This window comes from Aspergillus tubingensis, assembly GCF_013340325.1.
Source record: "Aspergillus tubingensis WU-2223L DNA, scaffold_7, whole genome shotgun sequence".
Classification (NCBI taxonomy): domain Eukaryota; kingdom Fungi; phylum Ascomycota; class Eurotiomycetes; order Eurotiales; family Aspergillaceae; genus Aspergillus; species Aspergillus tubingensis.
The window spans coordinates 1,621,926-1,647,237 of NW_023336281.1; the positions used below are offsets into that span (position 1 = coordinate 1,621,926).

Genomic DNA, 25,312 nt, shown 5'->3' on the forward strand with positions numbered 1-25,312 from the left:
TGTATCTTGGTTCGGTGATTACTTCCACTCCTCCCTTTCCTTTCTTCTTCACTCCAAAAGTCCCTAAATTTTTGCTGGCTTTTGCTTCTTATCCTGGACAACAATAGCGTCACCCCTATGACCCCCTAATTCTTGGCTACACTTCAGTTTACAACGGAGTCGATCGACTAGTAGGGTTGCTGCCATACCACATAGATTATCGTGGATTCTTCCCCACACCCCGATGAGTACGAACAACGGGTGTGGGTGTCTTGTCGATTATCGTTTCTTATCGTCTTGGGTGAAACGCCCTACACGCAGGAAAAAAGCCTTCTTCAGCCTCTTGTCTAGATCGTGATCGCTGTCTCGGTCTGTATGGCGATCTTACTCTGCAAGGTAGATCGGAACCATCTCAGATTCCGGACCATTTATCGCTGTGGTCGCGATTGCTGTTTGTCGGATTTAATCCCTCAGCCAGATCGGGTGTGAACTTCCATGCCTCGCCCCAGAAGACCCGGCGCGCCAGAGCCGAAACGACGATCCCGTAAGGGCTGCTGGTGAGTTTGCAGAATACCTTCTGTATGTATCCTCAAACTAACAATTTCCAGGCCGTGCAAAGCCCGAAAGGTGAAATGGTTTGTCTATACCCTGGTATTTATTTTATTTTTTGCTATCAAAACTGCTCTTCACGGAGAGCACCATGTCATTGTGTTTTGGTATTGACGATGAAGCTAATTTCATGCAGTGGAGAGGAGAAGCCGTCGTGCCTCAACTGCCGACGCCAGAATGAACCATGTGACTATAGCATCAGGTTGAATTGGGGCGGGAGGACACGGAGAAAATCTTCTGTAGACTCCCCCAGCTCTCAGTCCAGTAGTCCGCCGGGCCACTATGCCACCTTCAGTTTCTCGCCATCGAACCAATACCATCAGGATGCCCCGAGTCCAGTCCAGCCATACACACCCTTTTCCATGCGAGACGGAACGACTGTGCCAGATCAAGCTGCAGGGGACTTGCTATGGGATGTCGGACTTGCAGGGGGAATGGAAATAGGAACATCCACAACCAGTCCTAAAGGATTACATGATATCCTCCATGAATCTCCGACTGCCTTTGGCCAGTTAAATAATGAATCCAACTGTACAAATGGCAAGACCTCTGTAGACATGGGGGCTACGTCGCAAGATCAAGAAGCGACCTCCCCATGGCCAGATTTGTCCCCCGAATTAGCCACATCCTCGTCGAGCGAGACCCTGCTCGCTTTCTCCCCGCCTGTACCCTCATCGCTGGACACCATCTCATACCCATCGCCTGCAGATACGAACTCGACTATCGGTTCATTCGCGGCTTTTAACTTTTCCTCTGCCACGATATCGAGGCCCATCTCGTTCCTCCGACATACATCGGATCTCCATCATTCCCCGCCCGACTCCAATCACATGCCCGAATCTCGTACCGAGTTTTCTAGCTATTCCTCGTCTACGGATGTGATGAGTATCTATGCAGACTTCCAGTCACATGCATCATCTTCTGCTCAGAATGCGGCATCGCCAGGGTCGGCAGAAGCAAGTTTGCTTTCGTCAGGATTGGCTCACGAGGCCCCAGCGCTGCAGGCGGGTCCAGCCGTCCATACGGAGAACTTCTTCAGCAAGATCATGAACGATCCTCTGCATCCTGATAGCCAATCCGATGGGGTTTATTCTCGCACAGGATACGTCTCCCATGCTGCTGACAGTGCAGGCCAGAGCCTATCGGAACTGGAGGATGTTTCCATGTCGGAAAAGAGATGGCAAGCTTATCTGACCAGGGTCACGGACAATTACGGGTTGGATTGCGGGCGCCCGGATCTCGATCTCAACAAGAACGACGATCATTCCGCCATTGACATCAACTACGCTTTGGATTTGATTAATTCGGACAGTCGACCTTCCGCTTCGAACTCGGAAGGTTTGCATACAGAGAATGCAAAGTACGATGGATCTGACTGCAACAAGCGTAGCTACTATGCATCGCCGGTACCAATCAATATACCGCGGTATCTTTCGCCGTTGCCACCGTCACTCGTGAAGACGCCAATTAACTTGATGTATTTCCACCACTTTCTCAACCATACCGGTCGCATGCTGGTTCCTCATGATTGCGAAAATAACCCGTTCATCTCGGTCTTGCCGACCAGTAAGTATCATTAGAGGACTTTATCCAGCGCGTTTACTGACATGAACTAATTAGTGGCAATTGGCGACTCTAACCTTCTAAACTTGATGCTGGCATATTCCGCTAGTCATCGGGCGCGGTATCTGGGCCATCCGGAGCCCGCAACCCGGATTGCACACTGGGTGAGCAATGTTTTTCCCACTCTGCGCTTGGCGCTTGAGGATCCCCGTGAGAAGGTGACCGACAGTCATCTTGCGACTGCCATCATGCTTCTTTCTCTGAAAATCATATCTCCCAGCACGTTTGAAGTGCCCATTCCATGGCAAAGTCACTTGAAGCTTGCTCGGGATCTGTATCTGGCACGACAAGAGCAGATGTCATACCCTGGAAATCGTGTCGGCGCATTTCTCACGCGCTGGCTGGGATACATCGATCTCATGGGCGCTCTATCGTGCCGGGAAAGTGGACCACCACTGTCTGCATATCAATCTGTTCTGGCGGTCTGCTCTGATGCAGGAACACATGGCGAATATTGTGTTGACTGCTTCAGTGGGTTTACGCCCAAGACTGGCTTGTTTCTAATGCAGCTGGGAAGATTGACTCATGAGTGTGACAACGAGCGTTTCGACGAGAACGGAGTCTTTCTTCCTGACTGGGAACCATCACCAGGTGTTGCCTTTGAAGCCGAAGCCTTGATAGCGGATCTTGGCGCTTTGGAAACCTACGCCTATGCTGATGCAGCGCACTTCGGTCCGAGCAAGACCGATTTTCTAGCCACTGACCGGGCCTTTCGCTATGCAGGGCTGTTGCACCTTCATCGTCGGGTGCTAAATGCGTCGCCCTTTTCAGAGGCGGTTACGGGGGCCGAACAGGAGCTCTTCAAGGCAATAGGCGATATCCGGCAGAGTGCGTCTGCAGAGGTCGGGGTTCTGTTCCCGCTGTTCACTGCAGGCTGTGAAGCTCGAGATGCCGCGCAACGAGCAGAAATTCAAGAGCGTTTCGATTTCCTCGAAAAAACAGGAATGAAACAGGTGAGTCGATAGCTATTCGCGCAGTTAACATGTCTGACTTTGTCTCTAGATGCAAAGCGCTCGTACGCTGATGCAGCGATGCTGGTCCGAAGACTTGCCGTGGATCGCATTGGCTCAGGGCGAGTTTCTAGGGTAGCCAGGCAGGTAGAATTATCTTGTACATCATTCTTGCTCATAAGCCAATGCTACTGGGTGAGGTGCATATATTGTACCTGCAGGGTATGTCCCGCTGACTGCGCTAGTTCCATATATGAAGCGAGCGGAGACAGCAGGCCTGACTCTACTGAACTTACTATGTACATATCAAGAGGCCGCTAAGGGATGGTCATTTGTAGAAGCTGTTGGTCTACCGCCCATCACAAGTGTCGTAGTACCACCACACCCCGGCACGTTGTATACTCAGAAAAAGTGATTGTTTGTCTCTTTGCTCGAATGGCCACACGAGGATTTCAGATTTCTCTCTATAGCTTTATCATCCAGCTTAGTAGATGATTCTACCTTTCCTTGAAGCGAGACCATTTTCACCTCACTCTACCCTCCGCATACTATATCAAGTAGCGATCACTAGGAATCCTACTACTATATAAAGGCCATCATTTACTCTATCCCCTTCTAATCTTCATAATTCTTTCTTCCACAGACCTCGGTATCGATCTGCGAAATATTCTCTATAAAAGCCATTAAAACTCTGACTTCTTCCACCCAACACAATCATCTTGGTCTCGCATTGATAACCTTGACACCTAAAAAAAGAGAGGTTGCCTAGTGACGAAGCACGCCACTTAGCTGTGACGTGAAGAACTTCACCAAACACCCACTAAGTACCAGCGCCACTTCCCAAAATGGAAGGGTGCCCCTCCCAGCCATACCAGGATGGTCCTCAGAGTGACTCGGGGACCATTCTAGTCCTGATACTTATAACCATAGTGTTTCTTTGCTTTGTGGTTTATCGCATAGAATCTTATGTATTCCTGATGCTTCAGACGTGCGAACGGAAAGACATGGCTCACAAGAAGGACAAGAATAGTCTGCAGCTGGAGCGGACCGTGCTGGCTCCAGTGAATCCTTGTGCTCAGAATACTGCTCCGCTCTCCAGTCTCCTGGACAGCGGACTGGACGACATCAAAGTCCCCAGCCTGCAGCCATTGTCACCTATCAAAACGCCTTCTGTTGTGCGGATCATGGTCCAAAAGGAGCCTACACAGAGAGCGACAAGCCTGCTCATAGACCAGCACGTCGACAATCTGTCTATTCCCGTTCTGGAACCCCAGAGAGTGAGTCCTCGTTCGAATTCAGCTACCACTATAACCCAAGTTCAACCTCCAAGGTTAACCCGTCCGGTGTGCGTCAAGAAACAGCCGTTCGTCACCATGAAACCACCAGTGCTCGTGCCGTGGGATGGTACAATCAAATGGGCTATCCGAGGATCCAGTGTTTTTGAGACTACGGATGAAGAACTCGACGCGTTGCTGTACCGCCCGAATATTGTCAGCAAGGAATCCCCAACTGAGCTCTGGATGTTCCAGTTCGGCTTGCGCTATATCCCCGCTGAAGGTGACAGAGATATACACCGCGCCGTCACTATTGAGAATCTACCATCAGATGTGACCCTGCAGCAACTCTTATCTCTAGTTACCGGCGAAATCTACTCAGCACACTTCCTCGATACTGTATCTATCACGGGGTCAAACACCGCTTTCATCGTTTTCGTTACCCAGGCAGATACTGTTGACTTTCTCAAAAATTCCGGCGGTAGTCTTGCCCTGAGGGCGACACAGGCTAAAGTGGCCCTAGTCCCGACTCCAACTTATCCTATGGCGGCTAGTATGGCACGGCTGGTTTTCGAAGAGGGTCATACGCGGTGTGTCTGTATCTCTGGTGTGCGGGATACTCTGAAGGGAGAGATTCGTCGGGTCTTGGGCCGGTCGCCGTTCTTGGATCATCTCGAACGGATCGAGGACGGACAGGTGCTCGGGGATGTCTATGCTCGGTTTCACTCTATCAAGGTGGCCACTGCCGCCTATAACCTTCTGAAGAGTCATCCGAGCTTCCAGAAGTGTAAACTCCGGTTTCTGGCAGCAAGACCTTTGGCGCGGCAACCTCGAATCGGAATCTGGGATTGAGGAGCAGTCTCGTCTTTCCGCACGTCTGTACAGTAGCTAGCCTTTATATCGTTTCATAACTGGCGTTAATGGAGATCTTTCAGTAGTAACCGGGACTTGGTAAGCAAGTAAGCAATGCCTAGAATTTCCCCGCATGGGGGCGGGTCTCCAGCATTCCTAGCCGAGCTCTCCCCGGCTTTGGCCCATCCACAGTAATTATCGCATCATCCATTGCCATTGATCCGCGGGTACACTACAAGACAACACAGCTTCTCCGATGTCATTACTCGAGCTGAATTCGGAAGGGAACTTGATCGCCGTGCTAGCGCATTCCACGGTAACACACACATAGCCGACTCAGACATGGGAGTCCTTGCTTCATCCTGTGCAGACTTCCAACGCGGGGAATAACCCTTCGTTTGGGCCCGACTAACTTTTGGGTTCCTCCTCCAGTTATCTCGGGCCAATCGTTCTCACGCTCACCCTTGGCGATCATTATGATGGGTTTCTCATTGGCTCCGTGGGCGCTGATCGGTCTGTCTATCCTCGCTTCTTGACCCTAGATCCTTCGCGAAGAGCATCGTCATTCAGCTGCAGCTACGATCACGATGGGATTACCAATTGCCGGAAGCCCACCCTTTAAAACGCTACTGGTACCTCCCCTCCTCCCTTCACTGCTCCTCTCCAGTGATTTCTTTTCGCTCCTCAACCTCCATCTCTCCCAGTGTCACACACATCACAATGGCGCAGGTCGACGAGAAACCAGCGTTACAAAATTCCTACCGTAGTATGGTGGATACCGAAAAGGCTACTACATTTCACGGCTCACCAGAGGAGTCGCAACTGGATTTCCTTGATGACCCAGATGAAGGCTTGAGTGAGGAGGAAAGGGCGAAGATCGTGAGTAACCCGCCCTGGTCAACACCAACAGGGATATTGAGCTGTACTAATGCAATTACCAGGATCGTGCATTACTGTGGAAACTTGATTTGCGGCTCATCCCGTGGTTGAGTTTGCTGTACCTGATTTCTTTCTTGGATAGGTATGCACAATTGCTCCAATGACCGTTTTGGAAATTAATGTGGCTTTAATAGAACAAATGTTGGCAATGCCAAGCTCGCTGGTCTCCAAGGCGATTTGCATATGACTAATTCGCAGTACAACGACTCTTTGACCATTTTCTTCGTGTCATACGCAATCTTCGAACCTATCACCAATGTTCTCCTCAAGCGCTGGCGACCTAGCGTGTTTATTCCGATTATAATGGTAGTATGGGTATGGATAATGAGGTCTTACACAGGTTGATCTGCGCTGATTTGGGACAGGGTATATGCATGACTTGTATGGGGCTCGTACACAACTTCTCTGGGATTATGGCGGTGAGTGTCTGCATACTTATACGATTTTCATAAAATGGAGTTCGCGCGGCGCAATTATTGGCCTGCTAACAGTAGTAGGTGCGATGGTTCCTTGGCCTGGCGGAAGCCGGTCTCTTTCCTGGCGTTGGATACTTCTTATCCTGCTGGTACAAACGATCCGAATTCGGCGTGCGCATGGCCATTTTCTTCTCCGCCGCTGCCCTCGCGGGGTCATTTGGAGGGTTGCTCGCGGCTGCGATCGCCCTGATGGATGGCATCGGAGGGAAGGCGGGCTGGTCTTGGATCTTCATTCTCGAGGGTCTGCTGACGATCGTCATCGGCGTGCTGTCCGTATGGATGGTCTACGACTTTCCGGACCAGGCCAAATTCTTATCCGAAGCGGATCGCAAGCGTGTACTGCGTCGTCTGGCGGCTGACAAGCAAGCCAGTGCCGGGTACGAGAAGTTTGAGATGACTTATTTCTGGAGCAGTCTGAAGGACTGGAAGACGTATCTCAATGCGATCATCTACATGGGTTCATGCATGCCGCTATATGCATTCTCCCTATTTACCCCAACTATCATCAATGAGCTAGTATGTCCTCTACAAGTTGACTATAGTAAACAGTACTAACAGTAATAGGGTTTGTTCGGTACTCCTCTGATTTGATAGGGATCTAACCGGCGCAGGCTATACCGCGATTCAGGCGCAGCTACTCAGTGTCCCGCCTTATGCCGCGGCAGCTATCGTCACCGTGGCAATCGGTTTTATCGCAGATCGGACCGGCCAACGTGGCATCTGCAACATTGCGGTGTCACTCCTCGGTATTGCCGGGTTCTCCTTGCTTCTGGGGGCCAATTCCGCAGGTGCGCGATATGCAGGGGTATTCCTGGGCGCCATGGGCATCTACCCCGCGATTTCGAACACGATTTCCTGGGCCAGTAACAACGCAGAGGGTATGCATCTCAATGATAGTGAAGAACCATGGCTAACGGTAACAGGTGTGTACAAGCGCGGTGTCACGCTAGGTATTGTCATTGGCTGGGGCAACCTGAACGGCGTGGTGTCATCCAACATCTACCGCGGCGGAGACGCGCCTCAGTACTATCCGGGTCACGGGGCGGTGCTGGCATATTTGGTGCTGTTCCTGTTTGGTGGATCACTCGTGCAGTATGTTCTTCTCCGTCGGGAGAACGCCAAACGTCGTCGGGGAGACCGAGACCACTGGATAGCAGGACTGGAGAGACAGGAGATCGAGAAGCTTGGAGACAAGCGGCCAGACTTTATATACACGCTGTAGCTGTTACCAGATCCAGCAGAAACCCAAACAACATCATCACTCACTTCCCCAATCCACAATCTATAATCTAAACCCCCTCCCTCACCGTATAATAATTCACAATATCCTGATCCTTCTTCGGCCCTTTAACCACATGTCTACTCGCCCAACTAACCACCTCCCCAATCCCATCCCCATCCCCACCATCACCATCATTCTCAGTTTTCAACACCCGAAACGCATACGCCGTCCGATACATATCATTAATACAAAGATGATTCCCCCTTGCCGTAACCACCACTGTCTGCTCCCCTCCCTTATCTCCTCCAGGTATAGTCGCCGGCGGCGGCACCGGCGCACTCACAAACTCCTCCCCTTCCTCATCCTTATCCTTATCCCCACCACCCACCGAATCACCATCATCAAGAAACTCCATCCCATGAAACAAATAATCCGCGACCTTCTCATCACCCACCTTCACAAACCAGACGGATAAATCATCCTTGACTGTAGGTGTAGCTGTGGATGTAGCTGTAGATGGGGATGATTTCAACCTCCAGATATAACTCTTCTTCCATTGTAGATTATGTCCGATGTGTGGCGGCAGGGTGCCCGTCTCGGTGTAGAGGAGTTGGCGCTGCGGGGAGGGGGGATCTTGTGTGGTGGTGTCAGGAAGAGAGGTAAAGGATGCGGTGCCGTGGAGGTTGCCGTTGATGTCGTGCGGGTTGGCGCTTTTGAGGACTCGGAGGAGGGTCCAGTTTTTGGTGGGGAGGGAGGTGAAGAGGGTATTTAAGTTGAGGGTTGTCATTGTGGGTGCATGGTATGGTTGTGTTGTGGTGATTCGATGTGGTGTGGTGGTGTGGTGAAGAGAGGTGGGAGAGTGACGGAGTGACGGTGACGGAGGGAGGAATGGAGGTGAAGAAGGGCGGGTGGAGATGCGGGAGGTGGGTTGTGACCCACTGAGCTAATAGTAGTGTTGGGTTAATACTTAATAGATCTAGTATTGAGCTATCAGCAATTGGGTGAGTTTATTGTTTTTGATATTTATCATTAACATTTTTCATTGATGATAAATAACTAAAATATTCAAATGAATGCGTCTTGTTAAGTTGAACGCCCACTTTTTATCAACTGGTCTGGCACCAGTTCTCACAATTTCTAATTCTTAAAAGTCGCTAACAGATCTCTACTACTCAAGTCTACGTCTATACTACACAAGTCTGGAATGCTAATTTGAAGCACTTACTACTGTCACATATTATATTTGTACATTCTGCGGCATCATAATTTAATCTCATATTCTCTACAGAGCAAACACACATCGATCCCCTTTCCGGCACGCATTACAAAACCAATGTATATATCTGAATAAAGCTGCATATATTGAAGAAAACTTTTGCTCATTATTCTATCTGATTAACTTTTATCTACCCATAGCAACCACAACAGCAGCATATTTTAGTCCAGCCAAGCGTACACTCATCCACTGACGCAACAACTACTCCAACAGCACCATCTCACATCACCTAGTTGGGCCTAGGCGGATCCTGAGGCTTGTCATCGAGGGGCTTAGGCTTAGGCTGGGGCTTAGGCTGGGGCTTTGGTTGAGGTTTTGGCTGAGGATTCTTAGGAGGCTTCGGTCCATCGTCGCGCTTCTGTGGGGGATTCGGGTTGTTGGGAAGGGGCGCATCCTTAGGAGGTTGAGGGACGGGCTTGGGCTGATCATGGGGGTGGGCATCATTCGCTGGCTTGGGAGCGTCGGGTGTAGGCTCATCCTTAGGAGGCTCCGGGCCGTCACGCTTGTTGTTGTCGTGGGGTTTTGGAAGAGGAGCGTTGGGAGGAGGGTTGGGGTGGTGGTGAGGTTGGATATCAGTAGGGCCTGAGGGTGTTAGCTTAAGGGTATGCCAAGGTGTTGCAGGACATACGTGGAGCAGGAGGAGCGGCGGCGACCAGGCCAGCTACCAGCAAGGTAGAAAGGACTGCAGAGAACTTCATTCTGGAGGACAGCAAGAACTGAAGAGATTGAAGGATTAAGAGCGGTTTTTGTGATATGGGGTTTGATGTTGCTAATGAGTCAACAGCCGGGCTTCAATGTCCCTTTTATATTTTTCGACATGCATGTTCGGAGCATCATCGGCCTCAACAGTCTAGCTCTAAACTACTCCGGTAAGCTTCATCCGGTATCTTCGTTCGAATACCCTCGTGCTATCTTTGTCTAGACTGAATAAACTTTGCATCTACCAAACCATGGGCTTGATGTATCAGCCCTGCCGTGTTTCAACCTTGCATCAAGTTAGCAGAATCTAAGAAGAATGGGATCAGCATTGGATAAACCAGTCGAGAATTTTCCACTCATCAACAGTCTTAGAAAATATGTAACGACTAGCAGTTTCATCTCTATTCAATCTAGCCTCGCTTTTCTCCGGGACTGCCCCAAAATTGGGTCCAGGTACGGTGCCCATGCAATATTTTTCGGCTTCTCGGGCTGGCAGCGTTCGTCGATCATGAAGCTTAGCGTTCTAGATGTCGATCAGATGCTATGGTATACTGGGTTTTCTTTGAGTCGACGTTTTAATAAGCAGGCATTGTGATGCATCGCCTACCAGGAAGCTAAGCATAATTCAGAGCAATCCCTAACAAACCATGCACAAGAACACCCGCAATAGTAAGTCTGCCTACTTTTCCAAATCAATATCGGCATATACACCTATCTAACTTTTACATTTCCCCCACCATGTTTCTAAACTGATACCTCCCAGTCTAAGATCCCGACTACCGGATAACCTTATATCCAGTCCCTGGACCCTCAGACCAATCCCCAATTCTACCGGTGCAGGGTTTTCCTCATCTGAAACACTCACAGAAGATATATCTCTATATGCTCATACCATTTAACAATCTAGAACCGAGCAGCCGGGCATACCTAACATATTTGGTATATGTCCGTGTCCACATAGGGGCCTTCTTAACCGGTCTGGAGCATAGGAGATCTTTAGGACAGGTACAGACCTTTTTATGTCGTAAGTTATGCGGTTATAAGTAGTTGTCATCTTACTAATAATATAGTCATTACGGATAAGAGAGACACATACTGATGTTCTGATTCAACTGAGTAGATTCCTAATTGATAAGCATGGCTGTAGCAACATAGCAATGACCTTACTACTTCTACCCGTAAAGAAGTAACATAAGCTATAATTCTTCACTCCAACACAATATTAAAATAGAAATAAGCAAAGGTTTCTTATCACTCGGATCAAGTAATGCTCTCCGTGATCGGCACTGCGAACCGAACCGTGAGTTAAATGAAACTTGGCTATACTTAGCGGGACGGATTGCAAAGTTTGATGATGAAGTAAGAAACGAGCGGGAGAAGGTTCTCGTATGTTTGATCCTGATCATTGCTTAAGATGCTTGGTCAGTTTCTATAGTAGTTCTCGAGCTAGGTTGTTGGGGTATCCATTATATTTTAGTAGTCCTATCTTTATAGTAGCTGCCAGGGTGATGACTTAATGTTTGTAATAATGCATTGTGCGTTGACCCTCTTATTTGATATATAGACAGCCCTTAACTAAGTATCAAGGATCAAGCAATATTGTCAGTACGAATATTCAGCCGATACTTAGTATTCGAGATGATATCTCCAAGAGGCAGAAGAGACCCCGAAAGCGGTAGTACCACCTTGGTTGAGTCCTCCAGCTATGTTCCCCTAGTAAATAATAGTAAGAACAGTGGCAGAAACCTGCCCCGACCGCCCCACTGACCGCTCAAAGCGGCAGAACCTAGCGAACCTCGCTGCGAAAACCCCGGATTTAAGCGGATTTAAGACATTCCAGTTTTCAGAACACTCACTTGGAATCTGTATGTTTTTTGACCGCTTTTGGGCAGGGTGGCAGAACATGGTCGCCAGCGAGTTGCCTACATTGGAGTATTAGTGTTGGATGAGTTTATCTATTATTTTGATGGATGGTGTCCATCTGTGTGGTCGAGTTAATGAATACGGCTTGTTGTTGTCCTGTATAGCTTGATTTGTTAGACTTTCGTCGTTGTTGACTTTGGTATACTAAGTATCTATAGGACCTAGGGCCTCTCCGTGGTCACTATATCGTTCATATGCTCTCTTTTCGGTGAAGATTATATGCCAGTATGATGGGAGTAATACTACTAGTAAAGAGTTTTTACTCTGTTTACCTGATGGTTGTTTCATCGAAGAAGCGTATTCAATTGTTGCTTGTTGCCCGACCGAAACCAATTTCCCAATTAGCTTGATATCATATGCTTTTGTAGATGAACTAATATCATTAAGATATGTCAAGATCAGAGCTCAGTATAATCAAATGCAGCCTAATGCTCCATGCTACTACTCCGAGTAGACCAAGCTCATCGATTAATGCAACATGTGCGGGGATCATGGCGTGCGCAAGAACCCCGCATGCCACCGCCGACGATCCATCTCTATCTTTCATTCTTGAATTCTCGAAGTCAATCATCGTATCAATCAAGTCGGTCATCCAAAATAGAGCAAATAATCCAGTCATGTCCTCACAAAAAGTCTATCTGGACCATCTACTTCTCCAATTCAGCAAGGAAGAGTTCGAGTCGCCGTCCAAATGGTTGACTGATCACTTTACCATCATTGAGGGTGGCACTCATGCGGGTAAGATATCAATTAGCCCTTGTTGACTATCGGATAAGATCTTTTGCACATGCTTATACCCGGCAGGTGGTCTGAGTCGCAACAAACTAATCATCTTCCCCGACGGAACTTATGTGGAACTTCTTAACTGGATAAACAAACCTGAAAATTGGAGGGACCGACCGGGCGATTTTGCGCTTACTTCTTTGGCACCCGTCTCGGCCGAAGATAACCATGACCGTATAGTCAAAGCGCTGGATACCATCTCTGATGATAGCCTGGGGGTGACGTACTCGCAGCCGATCGACGGAGGACGTCAGACACCCAGTGGGGTTGATATTCGTTGGAAGCTACTGAAGGCACTTTATTCCGATACGCAATCAACTACGCCAGATCTCCATCCTCGAGGCCGCACAGATGCACCCTTCTTCTGCCATGATGTCACGGACAGGGTTCTGCGCGTCCCGTATGATCAGTCTTCTGTCGTTGATCACCCGTCAGGCGCAACAGGGATTGCGGGCATCGAGCTGCTCGTGCCTAAAGATAGACTGCAATCCTATGTGGCCCTTTATACGTGCATAGTGGGAGCATCCCCGCGCTTGTCCACTACCGAAGCGGAGTTCGAGCTCAAAGAGCCGGGTTCCCTAGATTTCTCCGGGGTTTTTCGCATTCGGGCTGCAACGTCGGAAAATGATGATCAATATCTGCGGGAGAAAGGGATTGGCATTTCATCTCTGATAATCCGATCGAAAGCTATCGGGGATTTTCGTTTTCCTGTATCAGATTATCTGCATTGAGGTGCTCGTGCTAACCCGTATGTACCAATGCAATGTTGCAACCTATGCCGTAAGGTATTAGTCGAAGAGATGGATTATCAACCGATGTATCACTGTACTGCAGTCGCAGATATCAGTCCATTGTAGCGAAATCGTGATGTATGCGCATTGCCTGTATCTGATAACTTCATGAGGTCCTAGTAGGCCATAAGTAGTCCTAGATGCTCTTGCCAACTGTTCCAGAAACAGGCAGATGCCTGATCGAGCAAGGGATCTGTCATCCTGGCTTTTCCGACCGTATAATGATCTTTTTATAGGTCGCAGATCGATCAGGAGGTACATGGCCCTTGCTTATCATTTCCGCATTAGTAGAAATTGTTCTGGCTTGCTAGAATGCCCGCGGGGCATCTGCTTGAAGTCAGCTGTGTTGCTCACCGCTGGAGTGGTCACTGGGATGAGCTCGTTCAGCTGCTTCAGCGCATGCTGCGGAGTCGTATCGCTAAAGGTAGCCGTACTTCTACTCCTATCTGCACCGGGTGAGCCACACTGGGACAGGTCCTGGTGGCGTCATGGACACATTCCTCCCTGCCCCTGGAATGACCGATCAGCCCGGGGATGAAGGAGATCGGTTCCATCCGGCATCCAGAGCGATCCGTGGATCCACGGCTTTTAAACTCAAATCAGAGGAATGTGTCAAAACGATATCAACAATGTGAACTTAGAATTCATGTCATGTAGATTTTGAATGGTTGAGTGGTGAGCAAAGCGACTAATAGATCGGGGCGATTTCAGTGATTCATCAGTCACCCAAGGAGGCGACTGCAGTCAATAACTCTGAGACACTTTCCCCAGGATTACACCCTCGCAATAACCCTGGATGTGAAGGTATCACGGCACCGTTGCATTGTGGGGCTTGGAACCAGGCGCCCCAGATTATTGGGAATAGTGTGCTGCAGAAGATACCCACAGGTCAGTTTGACAGGGCAACAGCCACGGATTCGGGACGACGCATGCGGCGAGGGTTGAGGGGGAAAAGACTGAAAGGGTCCGCGAAAAGCAGGAAGATGTAACGAGGTACTGTTAGGGAGATGGGGACAAGTGGATCCCAGTTGCAGGGTGTTGAGATTTGAGGATGATGAAGATGAAGATCTGGGAAAGTAACAGACTACAGAATAGAGTCAAGAGGGGGGGCAAGAAAAGAAGAAAAGAATGAGATGCGATGGGGCCCAAATCAGCGAAAAAGGCGTTCAGGGTCCAGACTGCGCGGCCATAGATTAAAATAACCGGCAACTAAACTGGAGGAGGTAAAGAGCATCAGCACGACTTCGTAAAGGACTCCATTCTTACGCAAACCTGGACTTCGGGCGCAAATGAATTTTCGGCGCTACGCAGTGGGCCTAACCAGGGCGAAGCAGGACTAAGCAGGACTAACCCCCAAGGCAGTAAGCATCATCCGCCCGTGTCTCCTCCGGCCGCAACCGGCCAGGCAATCCTTCCTCACTCAATCTTCCTTTCTCCTCTTCCTGCCCTCCTTTCATAATTATTATTCTATCGTTTCCTTATCCTGTCTGGCCCTTTTCGCTCCCTCGCCTATTCCCGCTGTTGTCGAGGGTATCTCATCGGTCCATCGATCCCGTCACTCGTTCGACTCGGTCTCCCACCATCACTCTCCTCAACTGCCACCTTCGCTACTCCCATCCATCGCCAACCATTATATTCTTTCCCTCCCCGCCACCACCACCATTCACTCGCCTTGGACTAGATCACTATCGTCATATCATGGTGGGCACCTCCCAGTGAACGATTTCTCTCCCCCCGACGGTCCCCACCGCCCTCCTTTCAGCCGCAAGATACCTCGTCATGGCACGTTGGCCCCGGGCCTTGACCCTCAGCCATGCTGCCAGTTCGACTTCGACCATGCTCTTCTATATCTCCTTGATCTCCATCGCTCTCTCGACCGTCGCTCGCGCTCACACTGTCTCCCTTCTCCCATCTGCCGCCTCGTCCGACTTCCCCTCATGTGCTTTGACCTGCTCGGTCTTAAAGGAGGCCCAGAATGAGTGTGTGCCTCCCGTCGCCGCCCAGACCGATCATGCGACCTACGTCTCGTGCTTCTGCCAGTCAGCTCTGCTCGACCAGATCCATTTCCCGACCGGGGTCTGCACAGAAAGCTGTCCCAGTGCGTCGGATCGTGCGTTGATCCGGACATGGTATGACGAATTCTGCTCGTCCGAGGACACCCTCGCCGCAAGAGACACCACTACCTCCATTTTCGCGAGAGATTCGCGCTCCCAGACCTGGTAGGTAGCCCCCGCCCCAGTGACCACCTGGACCGGCGCAAATGTTAACATAACTAGGTGGACCACCCACTACCAGTGGGTGATCATGGTTATTGTCCTGGTGGTCGCGTTTTCCGTCATCACCGTCGTGGGCGTCTGGCTCAAGCGTCGCCATGACCGAAAATACCCTGGCCTTTACCACGCTACCAACACGGCAGGAACGGATAGCGCACTGTTGGCAGCCCGTCAGCAGGACAACAGTCCCTCACCTCAACCGGGACCTCCCCCACAGGGCTCGTTCAGACCCGGCCGATTCGATCCCACGTTAAACTCCGAGTCGATTGCCAGCAGTTCGCGCACCAATATCACCGCTCCGACGACCCGCCCCGCTCGAAGTTCGTCGCGTCTACAGAAGGCCCAGCCAGTCCCGGAGGGCGATATCGAAATTCGCGAAGTTCATCGGTGATCTCCGTGCATGATTACGGTTTCTTTCTTTTTGTTGTTTGCTTTTTCTCTTTACTTCAAGTGTCAATCTTTTCCTACTTTGAGAGCGGGAGAAATGCGCCGTTCACAGCTTTAGTACCGGCATGACGTGGGTAAATCCAGTCGGGAAACAAATCCGCGCAGCTCGCGAAACAAACTTGCATATACCTGGCGTTCACGTGTTTGTGGGGTTCAACTGGGAAACTCATGTCCAGTTTCAGTCCGATTCCCTATCGTCCCACCCTTACACTTCTTTTCTTCTTCGTTGTCTTTTGACTCTCTGCCTCACCTGCTCCGAATGATTGTGCATAAATATGGTTCAGGTTTTCATTTGGCTGTGGTTACTTTGACTCTTGTGATCGAATATAGTCCTTTCCGTTGCTCGCTTTCTTTGATGCATCGATTTTATACTCCTATACTCGGAGCATGACCAGGATCGAATATATATATGACTGATTTGTAAGATTCTTATTTTGATCGAGCAAAAAATGCACCTACCAAAGCAATAACCAAATTCAATGAGAACAAAAAGTGACACAAATATACTGTTTTCAAAGTGCCTTAGGGTCAATATTGCAATCTGCCAATACATCACTATCTTCATTTCAGGGTCAAACTACTACTTACTCTGAATACTAAGTACTAACATGACAAAAACTTATATCTATAAACACTAATTCATTAAACCCTTAGTCTAACCCAAAAATAGTGCAATAATAGGGAATACTATCGGATATCTCACAAACCAACCACCAATGCTTCCAATGCATGTTTGTCATAACTGACAATAACCTTAACTCAATAATAAATCAGTGGCATCAGCAACTTCCCAAATGATTCCGTCGCACGGGGATAGTACTAGTAGTACTTCCTCCTTCATTTGTTTGTCCTGTGGAACAACAATTATATAGTGCTATATCAATGAATTGGAGGGACACTGGAATCAAGTGTACTTATACTATCAGCCCACTCAATTGTCATAAAGGTTCCCAGCAATACATGATATAAATTATACGATGTCTATATGTTTGCGAAGGGCCGTCGTCTTTTACAATTATTCTTGTAACTATGAACTGTCATCAGAGCATTCTACCCAGGACTTTCGTAACGGCCATGGCTCGAATAGTGTACTCGAGAGGACATTCTTCATGTCACTAGATGGATACAGCATTGTTTTTTCAGTACTGACTTCAATGATATACTTTGAGTGCTAATTTACAGGGTAGTAGTATAATATAGAAAAAGGTGGTAAATAAAAACGCAAAGCATCGCTGAACCCATGAGTCAAGAGCCAATATACCAAACCAAACCACACAATAATAACAAACCGCCTAAGTAACCGTTATACTGACGATCTTGATATCCTGTTCCGGCTTCTCCTTGAACGTCTTGGTATTCTCAATCTTATGCACGACATCCAAGCCCTGCACTGCACGGCCAAATACCGTATGTTTCCCATCCAACCAGGGTGTCTTCTCCGTCGTGATGAAGAACTGACTTCCGTTGGTGTTGGGACCCGCGTTAGCCATGGACAATGTATATGCTTTATCGTGTTTGAGACTGGAGAATTCGTCCTCGAACTCGCCGCCCCAGATGGATTCACCGCCTGTGCCGTCTCCTAGCGGGTCACCACCCTGGATCATGAACTTGCGGATGACACGGTGGAAGATGGTGTTGTTGTAGTAGCCGTTGCGGGCATGGGTGGTAAAGTTCTCGACGGCTTTGGGAGCAGCGGAGGGGTAGAGGCGGAGGTGGATGTCGCCCATGGTGGTGTGCAGGATGGCGGAGGTACCGAGCTCGGCGGCCTTCGGGGCGGCGGCTTCACGACCGGAGGCGGCTTCGCGCGGCCGTTCGTTTTGGATGTCGCGGTTTGGTTTGGAGATTTCGGTGTCGTTGGTGAATAGGTAGAAGCGGACCTTGGCGAATCCTGTGCTGACGAGGATCGGATCGCGTTCTTCGGCTTCTTGGAGGAGTGGGTTGGCACTGGCGGCCATGGATACGGTCACGACGCCCTTCTTTTGCGGTTGGCCTTGGTACATGGCGAGGTTGAGGGAACGGAAGGGCTCCTCTTTGGCATAGACGCGGACGACGCGGTTGGTGTAGGTGTTGATGCATTTAATGCCGTAGAGGGAGCCGTAGAGGATGAAGTGGCCGGATTCGTCGAAGAGGACATTGATCTTGGGCTTGGTGATGGGGTTCTCGAGTTCCCGTTCTACGGCAAGTCGGCGGCCGAATTCGAGCTCGTCGAGCTGGTAGATGGCTGTGCCGGCTTGTTGCATTGCAGTGATTGTGGTCAGCGATTCGTCGTACTTGCGGTAGAGTTTGCCCGTGGCGAAGTCGAAGACGCGGACTTGACGGTCCGGGAAGGAGACGGCCGCGAATTGTTGGCCGGACGGGGAGATGCACAGCGACGCTGGGACTGACTTGGCCTTTCGGAACTCGAAGAGGTTGGTAGAGGACTTAAGCTCGAAGACATTGTCGGGTTTCTCGAAGGAGCCGTCGCCCGCTCGCCAGTACTCAATCATACCGGTGTCGTCGGCGGAGATGACACAATCGTAGGCGTCGTTGAAGGCAATGGCGGCCACAGGACTGCGGTGGATCGATTTGACGGTGTGCAGAGGGGTCTGGTTTTCACCACGGCCATCGAAGACCTGGATCATGCTGCTTTCTTCGTCTGTGACGGCCAGCAAAGGCAATGAGGCGCCCCGACGATGGACCCAGCATACGCAACGCGGAGTGAATTCGAGGGTGAGCATGGCAAGAAGGTCTGCAATAGGGTTAGTATACCCGGTCGCGGCAACATCAAAGAGTTTATATGCATACCAAAGGTGATCACATCAAAGATCTTGACCGTCTTGTCTGCTCCGGTCGTCGCAAAGCTTCTTCCATCGGCGCTGACGCTGACGCTCTTGATCTCCGAAGTGTGAGCGCGGAACTCCTTCACGAACTCGACACCGACTGCCATCTTCTTCCAAAACTTGACAAAGCCATCAATGGACGAGGTTATGAGGAAATCGGTATGCGGAGTCACGGTAACGAAGGACAATTGGTCCTTGTGCATGAGAGACTTGGAGTACCGCGGCGATGCGGGCAGCGCGTTTACGTAGACCTTCTCGAAAGGGAGCTTGCGACGCTTCTTTTTCGGTGCATCAGCGGTAGGGAGGGCCGGTCCGAAGTCATCGTCGGAAGATGAGTCGTCTCCTAGAAGAGCTGGTCAGTAGCTATTCAACTGCGCATCTTCTCTTCATGGTAGCTCGTAGGAGCTGGTCCGACAATCGGGGACGTACCATTCTCGTCGCTGCCATCCACGGCGGAATGGGGGCGCTTGTTGGTCGCCAGCTTTTGTTCCTCCTCTGCAGGCATTTTAGAAAGAATAAAAGGCAATTTAAGAGTAAATAAAGGGATGAGCAAGATAGCAGCGCTGGTCAAGAAACGATGGAGGAGCAAGGCCGGGCGGTCTGCCACCGCCGGCGGAGCTCGGGCCACATCGCGAACTTTTCTGGTTGTCCCGCATTGGTTGGCCTCGCCGTCTCTGAGTCCTCACCGTCCAGGAGAAGCATCCCCCCCTGAGCTGCCAGTCTTTTCCCCCGACGGTAGCCCATCCTTTCATCCACATTTAGTCACCATGGTATGTTGTTTATGATGTTCTTGCCCTTTTTACGTCGCTTTCATGTAAATACTGACCGCCCCTCAAGGCGTCCTTCGCCAATCCCACGCAGATCTTTGCGGACGATGTCATCGAAGAGAAGGGTGAGAATGCTCGTTTGTCCGCCTTCGTCGGTGCCATCGCCGTCGGAGACCTGGTAAAGAGCACCCTTGGTCCCAAGGGAATGGACAAGATCCTCCAGTCAGCGTATGTGGGATAATCCGTGAAGCTAAGCGGGGTTGCACCCCACGAGCACCACACTGATGTTATGGCTGATCTAGGTCGACCGGAGATATCCTCGTTACGAATGACGGTGCTACGATTCTCAAGTCAATTGCTCTCGACAACGCTGCGGCCAAGGTTCTGGTCAACATCTCGAAGGTGCAGGATGACGAAGTCGGTGACGGTACCACCTCCGTGACCGTGTTGGCTGCGGAGTTGCTGCGGGAGGCTGAGAAGCTCGTGAACCGCAAGATCCACCCCCAGACCATCATCGAGGGATACCGTATAGCTAGCAAGGCGGCTCTGGAGGCTTTGGAGAAGGTGGCTGTTGACCGTAGTGCCGATATGGAGTCGTTCCGCAAAGACCTCCATGCCATCGCTCGTACCACCCTCAGTTCGAAGGTCCTGGCCCAGGACCGTGATCAGTTCGCTGCCCTCGCTTGTGACGCTGTCCTCCGTCTCCGTGGCTCGACCGACCTGAGCCACATCCAGATCATCAAGAAGGCCGGTGGCAAGCTTAGCGACTCCTACCTCGACGAGGGTTTCATCCTCGACAAGAAGATCGGTGTGAACCAGCCCAAGCGCTTGGAGAACGCCAAGATTCTGGTCGCCAACACGGCCATGGACACAGACAAGGTGAAGATCTTTGGTGCACGGGTGAAGGTCGAGTCGACAGGCAAGCTGGCGGATCTCGAGAAGGCGGAGCGCGAGAAGATGAAGGCCAAGGTTGAGCGGATCAAGGCTCACGGAATCAACTGCTTCGTCAACCGTCAACTCATCTATAACTGGCCCGAACAGCTGTTCACCGAGGCTGGCATCATGTCCATCGAGCACGCCGACTTCGATGGTGTTGAGCGCTTGGCCCTGGTCACTGGCGGTGAGATCGCCTCGACATTCGACCACCCCGAACAGGTCAAGCTGGGTCAGTGCGACGTTATCGAGGAGGTCATTATTGGCGAGGATACGCTCATCAAGTTCTCGGGCGTGGCTGCCGGTCAGGCATGCACCATTGTGCTCCGTGGTGCCACGGAGCAGCTGCTCGACGAAGCCGAGCGCTCTCTCCACGACGCTCTTGCCGTGCTCTCCCAGACTGTCAAGGACCCCCGGGTGACCCTGGGTGGTGGCTGTGCCGAGATGGTGATGTCCAAGGCCGTTGAGCAGGCCGCTCAGAACACGACCGGCAAGAAGCAGCTGGCCGTGGACGCGTTTGCGTACGCTCTCAAGCAGCTCCCTACCATTCTGGCAGACAACGCTGGTCTGGACTCCAGCGACCTGGTGACGCGACTACGACAGGCGATCAACAACGGCATGACCAGCTCCGGACTGGATCTGCTCACCCCGGGCGGTGGCATTGCTGACATGCGCGAGTTGGGTGTTGTGGAGAGCTACAAGCTGAAGAAGGCGGTAGTGTCCTCCGCGTCGGAGGCTGCAGAGGTAAGATGCTTCTTCGAATCTATAAAGTAAAGTCGATTATACTGAGACTAACCACATTACAGCTTCTCCTGCGTGTCGACAACATCATCCGGGCTGCGCCCCGTAGACGTGAGCGTATGTAAGGGACGAGGGAGATGTCAAGTAAATATCCAATATCCAATCTTATGTGAGCGTGGAAAATAATGTGAACTTGATTCGAACCCGCCAGAGATGATTTAGGTGGATGACATCCACTACGTGCTTTATCGGGAGCGTAATTACAATGCTATAGACCATTCGATGAAAAAAAGCATCTGACGAATGATTTTGGAACATGCTTATGTTTCTTTTTTCTTTTTCTTTTTCTTATTTTTTTTTTTTTTTCCTCTTTTACGTAGGTTATGGCACTCGTGCTGCCTCTCGCTGCCTTCACGTCATGATCAGGTATGATCTGTTTACCATCGATTGGGGGCTGCGTAAGAGTGTCCCTGAACCTACGCTGTGTAGTAATTGCAGCACTCTGATCATCACAGACACGGGAGTTTAGAGCTGGTGCGATGTGGGTCGAAGGAGTGTTCCTGCCGCCGACCAGCCATCATTAGACGTGGTACAACATATGCCCTCAAGTATGACGAACTCAAGTTTATCCCAGCTCTTCCTTCGGATACGATGACCAGGCACCCCTCGAGTAGCAGTAGGCAGAAACAAAATGGAATTACGACAGCACCAGTTGAAATTACTACTAGGACTTAGTACTCTGCTATTTTAGACGAAATAAATATCCTGTAGGTAAATTGACCCAGATGTACGAGGGCATGGGAAAATTGCAGCTACGCCCGGCCACAGTGTCAATTACTAACTAATTGATTAGTTAGTTGAACATTGATGGCTGTGTCAGGGCAGCATCTGCGCCAAGGATGATAAGCGGTCGAGGATCCAAAATCGAAAGAGGTTGTGCGCACCAAAAATTTCCAGGCCGATCATTCCCAGCAGCCAAGACTGACACGGGCGATTTCCTATATTTAGTGAGCGTTTTAATGTTGTGGGGGAGGGACAGCCTGACTGTGAGAGTTAGTACTTATTTCTCCGAATATGTGCATTTGAGACAAGGGGTGTGTGGTGGTCGGTCGCATGACTTATTTAGTGATATATGGCATTAATAATATTTACATACAGTTTTATCACTCATATACTGTCCTGCTTATAATGATATAGTGCTGCTTCTTTCTCGTTTAAAACACTTGACTGCAGTGATAATAATGATTATTCTGTTAGCGTCCAGTGAAGTATTCCGCGGGGCGATCGATGGGGCAGCCCCCGCAAGAACGGGCCAGTCAGGATCCCCCGCGGCAAGCCATTGCGCGTTCGGCGGCCCCCCAAGGCACCACAAGCAACTGCTGGACCCTGAAGCTAAAGCCCGAAAGTTTAGTAAGTAACTCCAGTTCCCAGGGTCCAACAGAGTCACAGACAGTGCGCCGGACTAAGCTAGTAGTTCTTCGGGTCCCTGAACATGGGATGGATGGAATACGACCCCATGGCTCATAGCGGAAGGGGTTACGATCCACTGCTACTACATTTCGTGATTTTATTACCACCCTCCCACTCCGGTACCACCCCCCCAGTGACCTGATGCCGTCACTGCAGTCTCACCACTACAAGCTGGTCCTGTACCACTCGTTCTTCTTCTCCCATCGTTTGTCATGTTGACTGCTTTGACTGGTCTAGTCAAGATCTCTCAAGCTCTGTCAGCACTTGCTTAGAATCTTTTCGCTCGTTTGGATCCCCAGTCGCAAGGCTGGACGTGGTTGATCCCCTCATTCCTCTCCTTCCCCCTCCCTTCCGCATTCCGCTCACCACGTTCCGTCTTCGTCAACGGAGATTTTTCCATCACTTCATCCGCGTCTTGATGCTGCTGTCTTCTTCGTCCTTCACTTGAAGTTTCGCATTTGTGTCTATTGACGATGGTTGTGCCCGGCTGGATATGGGCGGTCTTTCTGACCATATTTGTCTTCTTTCAGAGAACAGTAACTGCTCTGCAGCTGGACATTAACGATGAACGTAAGTGGCCCGACTTGTGCAGAATGCACCCAGGTGCGGAAACTAATCATTGCGCAACGATAGAATCCATCAAAGATGCCGCCAGAACAACGGCCTTCAACATGATGAGCTATTATCATGGCAACGAATCGGGTCAAACACCAGGAAAGCTGCCCGATACCTGGTGGGAAGGTGGTGCTATGTTCATGACATTGATTCAGTATTGGTATTGGACTGGCGACTCCTCTTACAACGAAGTCACCACTCAGGGTATGCTCTGGCAGAAGGGCGACAATGATTACTTCCCAGCCAACGATAGTAACTATCTGGGTAATGACGATCAAGTCTTTTGGGGCCTAGCTGCCATGACGGCTGCAGAACTGAACTACCCCGAACAAGATGGTCAGCCGTCGTGGCTGTCGCTCGCCCAAGGTGTCTTCAACACTCAAGTCCCCCGATGGGATACTTCCAGCTGCCAGGGTGGACTGCGTTGGCAGATTTGGCCCTACCAGGCTGGTTATACCACCAAGAACGCCATCTCGAACGGAGGTCTATTTCAGTTAGCCGCTCGTCTGGGTCGTTACACCAATAATGATACATACACCGACTGGGCGGAAAAGATCTGGGACTGGAGTGCAACAACACCTCTGCTGCAGACGGAAGACTGGTACATTGCCGACACGACCACTACAGAGGCAAACTGTAAGGATCACGGTGATATACAATGGACGTACAATTATGGAACCTACCTCAGCGGCGCCGCATACATGTACAATCTGGTCAGTGCTATTACCTTTGATCTCTGCTTCGATCTTTTCTTCGATCAATGCTAATTGATTCTAGACAAACGGCGCCGACAAATGGAAGAAAGGTCTCGACGGTCTGCTGGCAAGCACCTTCTCAAGGTTCTTCCCGAAGGAATACGGCAGTAATGTTATGTCCGAGGTTTCCTGCGAGCCTAACATGATGTGCGATCGGAACCAGGACTGCTTCAAAGGCTTCTTGTCCTCCTGGCTTACCTTTACTACAACCATTGCGCCCTATACTAGCGATCAGATTATTCCGAAGATCCAACAATCTGCCCTGGCAGCGGCGAAGCAATGCTCGGGAGGCGACTCTGGTACCCAGTGCGGGCGGCGGTGGTACCAAGCGCAGTGGGATGGCGAGACATCGCTTGAGACTGATATGAGTGCTCTAAGTGTTTTCTCGTCAAATATGATCACGCATCGGCAAAGCCAAGGTGGCCAATCCCAGGGACCATTGACATCGGACACTGGCGGTACCAGTCAAAGCAACCCTAATGCAGGAACCGGTCCAACAGATGCACCTAATAAGCTGCCAGATATCACAACCGGAGATCGTGCAGGGGCCTCTATCCTGACCGTCCTCTTTGTCGGCGGCTGGGCTGGTGCTATTACCTGGCTGGTCTATGGAGGTTGAGCGACATTCGAGATCTTCACTTTTCACTATGTACATAATCTGCTTCATTGAGGCAGAGACGGCTCTGTCGCTGTTGTCCTTTTCTCTGCGATTTGCTGGTTTGGGTCTTCTTCTGGGTTTCTCTTATTGCGCATCGCGGCCATGTATTAAAATTTGTGTAGTGTCTTGGAGTTTTCGGCTTGGAGGGATATTGGAGTTGTGGTGTTTGGAGCGAGTCGAGCTCCGCGGCCGGAGGACTCGACTTTGGGATAGCTATTGAATAACAAACTTGCTTCTAGCTTTGGCTTTGCTTTTTATATGAGACGGAGTCCATCTCACCGAACGACAGCAGTTTTTCACGCCAATGTCTATCGGCGCGACCCCAAATTGACTCGTCAATCCGCTCTCTATAGCCTGTAACTATAGCATTTCCCAATCCGGTTAAGACCAGCCACGCCGCCCTAATCTGGAAAGCGGTCAGACGCGCTGCAGGCTCCA

At 50.3% G+C, this 25,312-nt stretch overlaps 10 protein-coding genes across 10 annotated transcripts; 7 read left to right on the top strand and 3 right to left on the bottom strand.

Moving 5' to 3' along the window:
• Positions 1-474: 474 nt before the first annotated feature.
• On the top strand, positions 475-3,300 carry AtWU_05497 (Zn(II)2Cys6 transcription factor; the record flags this gene model as incomplete). Its single annotated transcript, XM_035500607.1, has 5 exons — positions 475-536; positions 588-614; positions 725-2,154; positions 2,209-3,164; positions 3,214-3,300. 5 exons carry the CDS (start codon positions 475-477, stop codon positions 3,298-3,300), a joined length of 2,562 nt encoding a protein of 853 aa, XP_035356500.1.
• A 706-nt stretch (positions 3,301-4,006) lies between these two features.
• AtWU_05498 (uncharacterized protein) lies at positions 4,007-5,287 on the top strand (the record flags this gene model as incomplete). Its single annotated transcript, XM_035500608.1, has 2 exons — positions 4,007-4,438; positions 4,517-5,287. The coding sequence occupies 2 exons, from the start codon at positions 4,007-4,009 to the stop codon at positions 5,285-5,287; spliced, it is 1,203 nt and encodes a 400-aa protein (XP_035356501.1).
• A 720-nt stretch (positions 5,288-6,007) lies between these two features.
• On the top strand, positions 6,008-7,924 carry AtWU_05499 (MFS general substrate transporter; the record flags this gene model as incomplete). Its single annotated transcript, XM_035500609.1, has 8 exons — positions 6,008-6,166; positions 6,229-6,308; positions 6,361-6,535; positions 6,592-6,645; positions 6,724-7,218; positions 7,267-7,276; positions 7,314-7,580; positions 7,626-7,924. 8 exons carry the CDS (start codon positions 6,008-6,010, stop codon positions 7,922-7,924), a joined length of 1,539 nt encoding a protein of 512 aa, XP_035356502.1.
• Positions 7,925-7,991: 67 nt separating this feature from the next.
• On the bottom strand, positions 7,992-8,711 carry AtWU_05500 (uncharacterized protein; the record flags this gene model as incomplete). Its single annotated transcript, XM_035500610.1, has 1 exon — positions 7,992-8,711. One exon carries the CDS (start codon positions 8,709-8,711, stop codon positions 7,992-7,994), a length of 720 nt encoding a protein of 239 aa, XP_035356503.1.
• A 718-nt stretch (positions 8,712-9,429) lies between these two features.
• On the bottom strand, positions 9,430-9,898 carry AtWU_05501 (uncharacterized protein; the record flags this gene model as incomplete). The annotated part of the gene is made up of 2 exons (XM_035500611.1): positions 9,430-9,782; positions 9,829-9,898. The coding sequence occupies 2 exons, from the start codon at positions 9,896-9,898 to the stop codon at positions 9,430-9,432; spliced, it is 423 nt and encodes a 140-aa protein (XP_035356504.1).
• A 2,541-nt stretch (positions 9,899-12,439) lies between these two features.
• On the top strand, positions 12,440-13,336 carry AtWU_05502 (glyoxalase-like domain-containing protein; the record flags this gene model as incomplete). The annotated part of the gene is made up of 2 exons (XM_035500612.1): positions 12,440-12,560; positions 12,627-13,336. The coding sequence occupies 2 exons, from the start codon at positions 12,440-12,442 to the stop codon at positions 13,334-13,336; spliced, it is 831 nt and encodes a 276-aa protein (XP_035356505.1).
• A 1,839-nt stretch (positions 13,337-15,175) lies between these two features.
• On the top strand, positions 15,176-16,060 carry AtWU_05503 (uncharacterized protein; the record flags this gene model as incomplete). The annotated part of the gene is made up of 2 exons (XM_035500613.1): positions 15,176-15,615; positions 15,673-16,060. 2 exons carry the CDS (start codon positions 15,176-15,178, stop codon positions 16,058-16,060), a joined length of 828 nt encoding a protein of 275 aa, XP_035356506.1.
• Positions 16,061-17,408: 1,348 nt separating this feature from the next.
• AtWU_05504 (WD40 repeat domain-containing peptidylprolyl isomerase) lies at positions 17,409-19,440 on the bottom strand (the record flags this gene model as incomplete). Its single annotated transcript, XM_035500614.1, has 3 exons — positions 17,409-18,844; positions 18,901-19,278; positions 19,365-19,440. The coding sequence occupies 3 exons, from the start codon at positions 19,438-19,440 to the stop codon at positions 17,409-17,411; spliced, it is 1,890 nt and encodes a 629-aa protein (XP_035356507.1).
• A 262-nt stretch (positions 19,441-19,702) lies between these two features.
• Positions 19,703-21,501, top strand: AtWU_05505 (chaperonin-containing T-complex subunit CCT2; the record flags this gene model as incomplete). Its single annotated transcript, XM_035500615.1, has 4 exons — positions 19,703-19,705; positions 19,773-19,930; positions 20,005-21,379; positions 21,442-21,501. The coding sequence occupies 4 exons, from the start codon at positions 19,703-19,705 to the stop codon at positions 21,499-21,501; spliced, it is 1,596 nt and encodes a 531-aa protein (XP_035356508.1).
• A 1,818-nt stretch (positions 21,502-23,319) lies between these two features.
• On the top strand, positions 23,320-24,835 carry AtWU_05506 (glycoside hydrolase family 76 protein; the record flags this gene model as incomplete). The annotated part of the gene is made up of 3 exons (XM_035500616.1): positions 23,320-23,416; positions 23,480-24,174; positions 24,239-24,835. The coding sequence occupies 3 exons, from the start codon at positions 23,320-23,322 to the stop codon at positions 24,833-24,835; spliced, it is 1,389 nt and encodes a 462-aa protein (XP_035356509.1).
• Between the last annotated feature and the right edge of the window lie 477 nt (positions 24,836-25,312).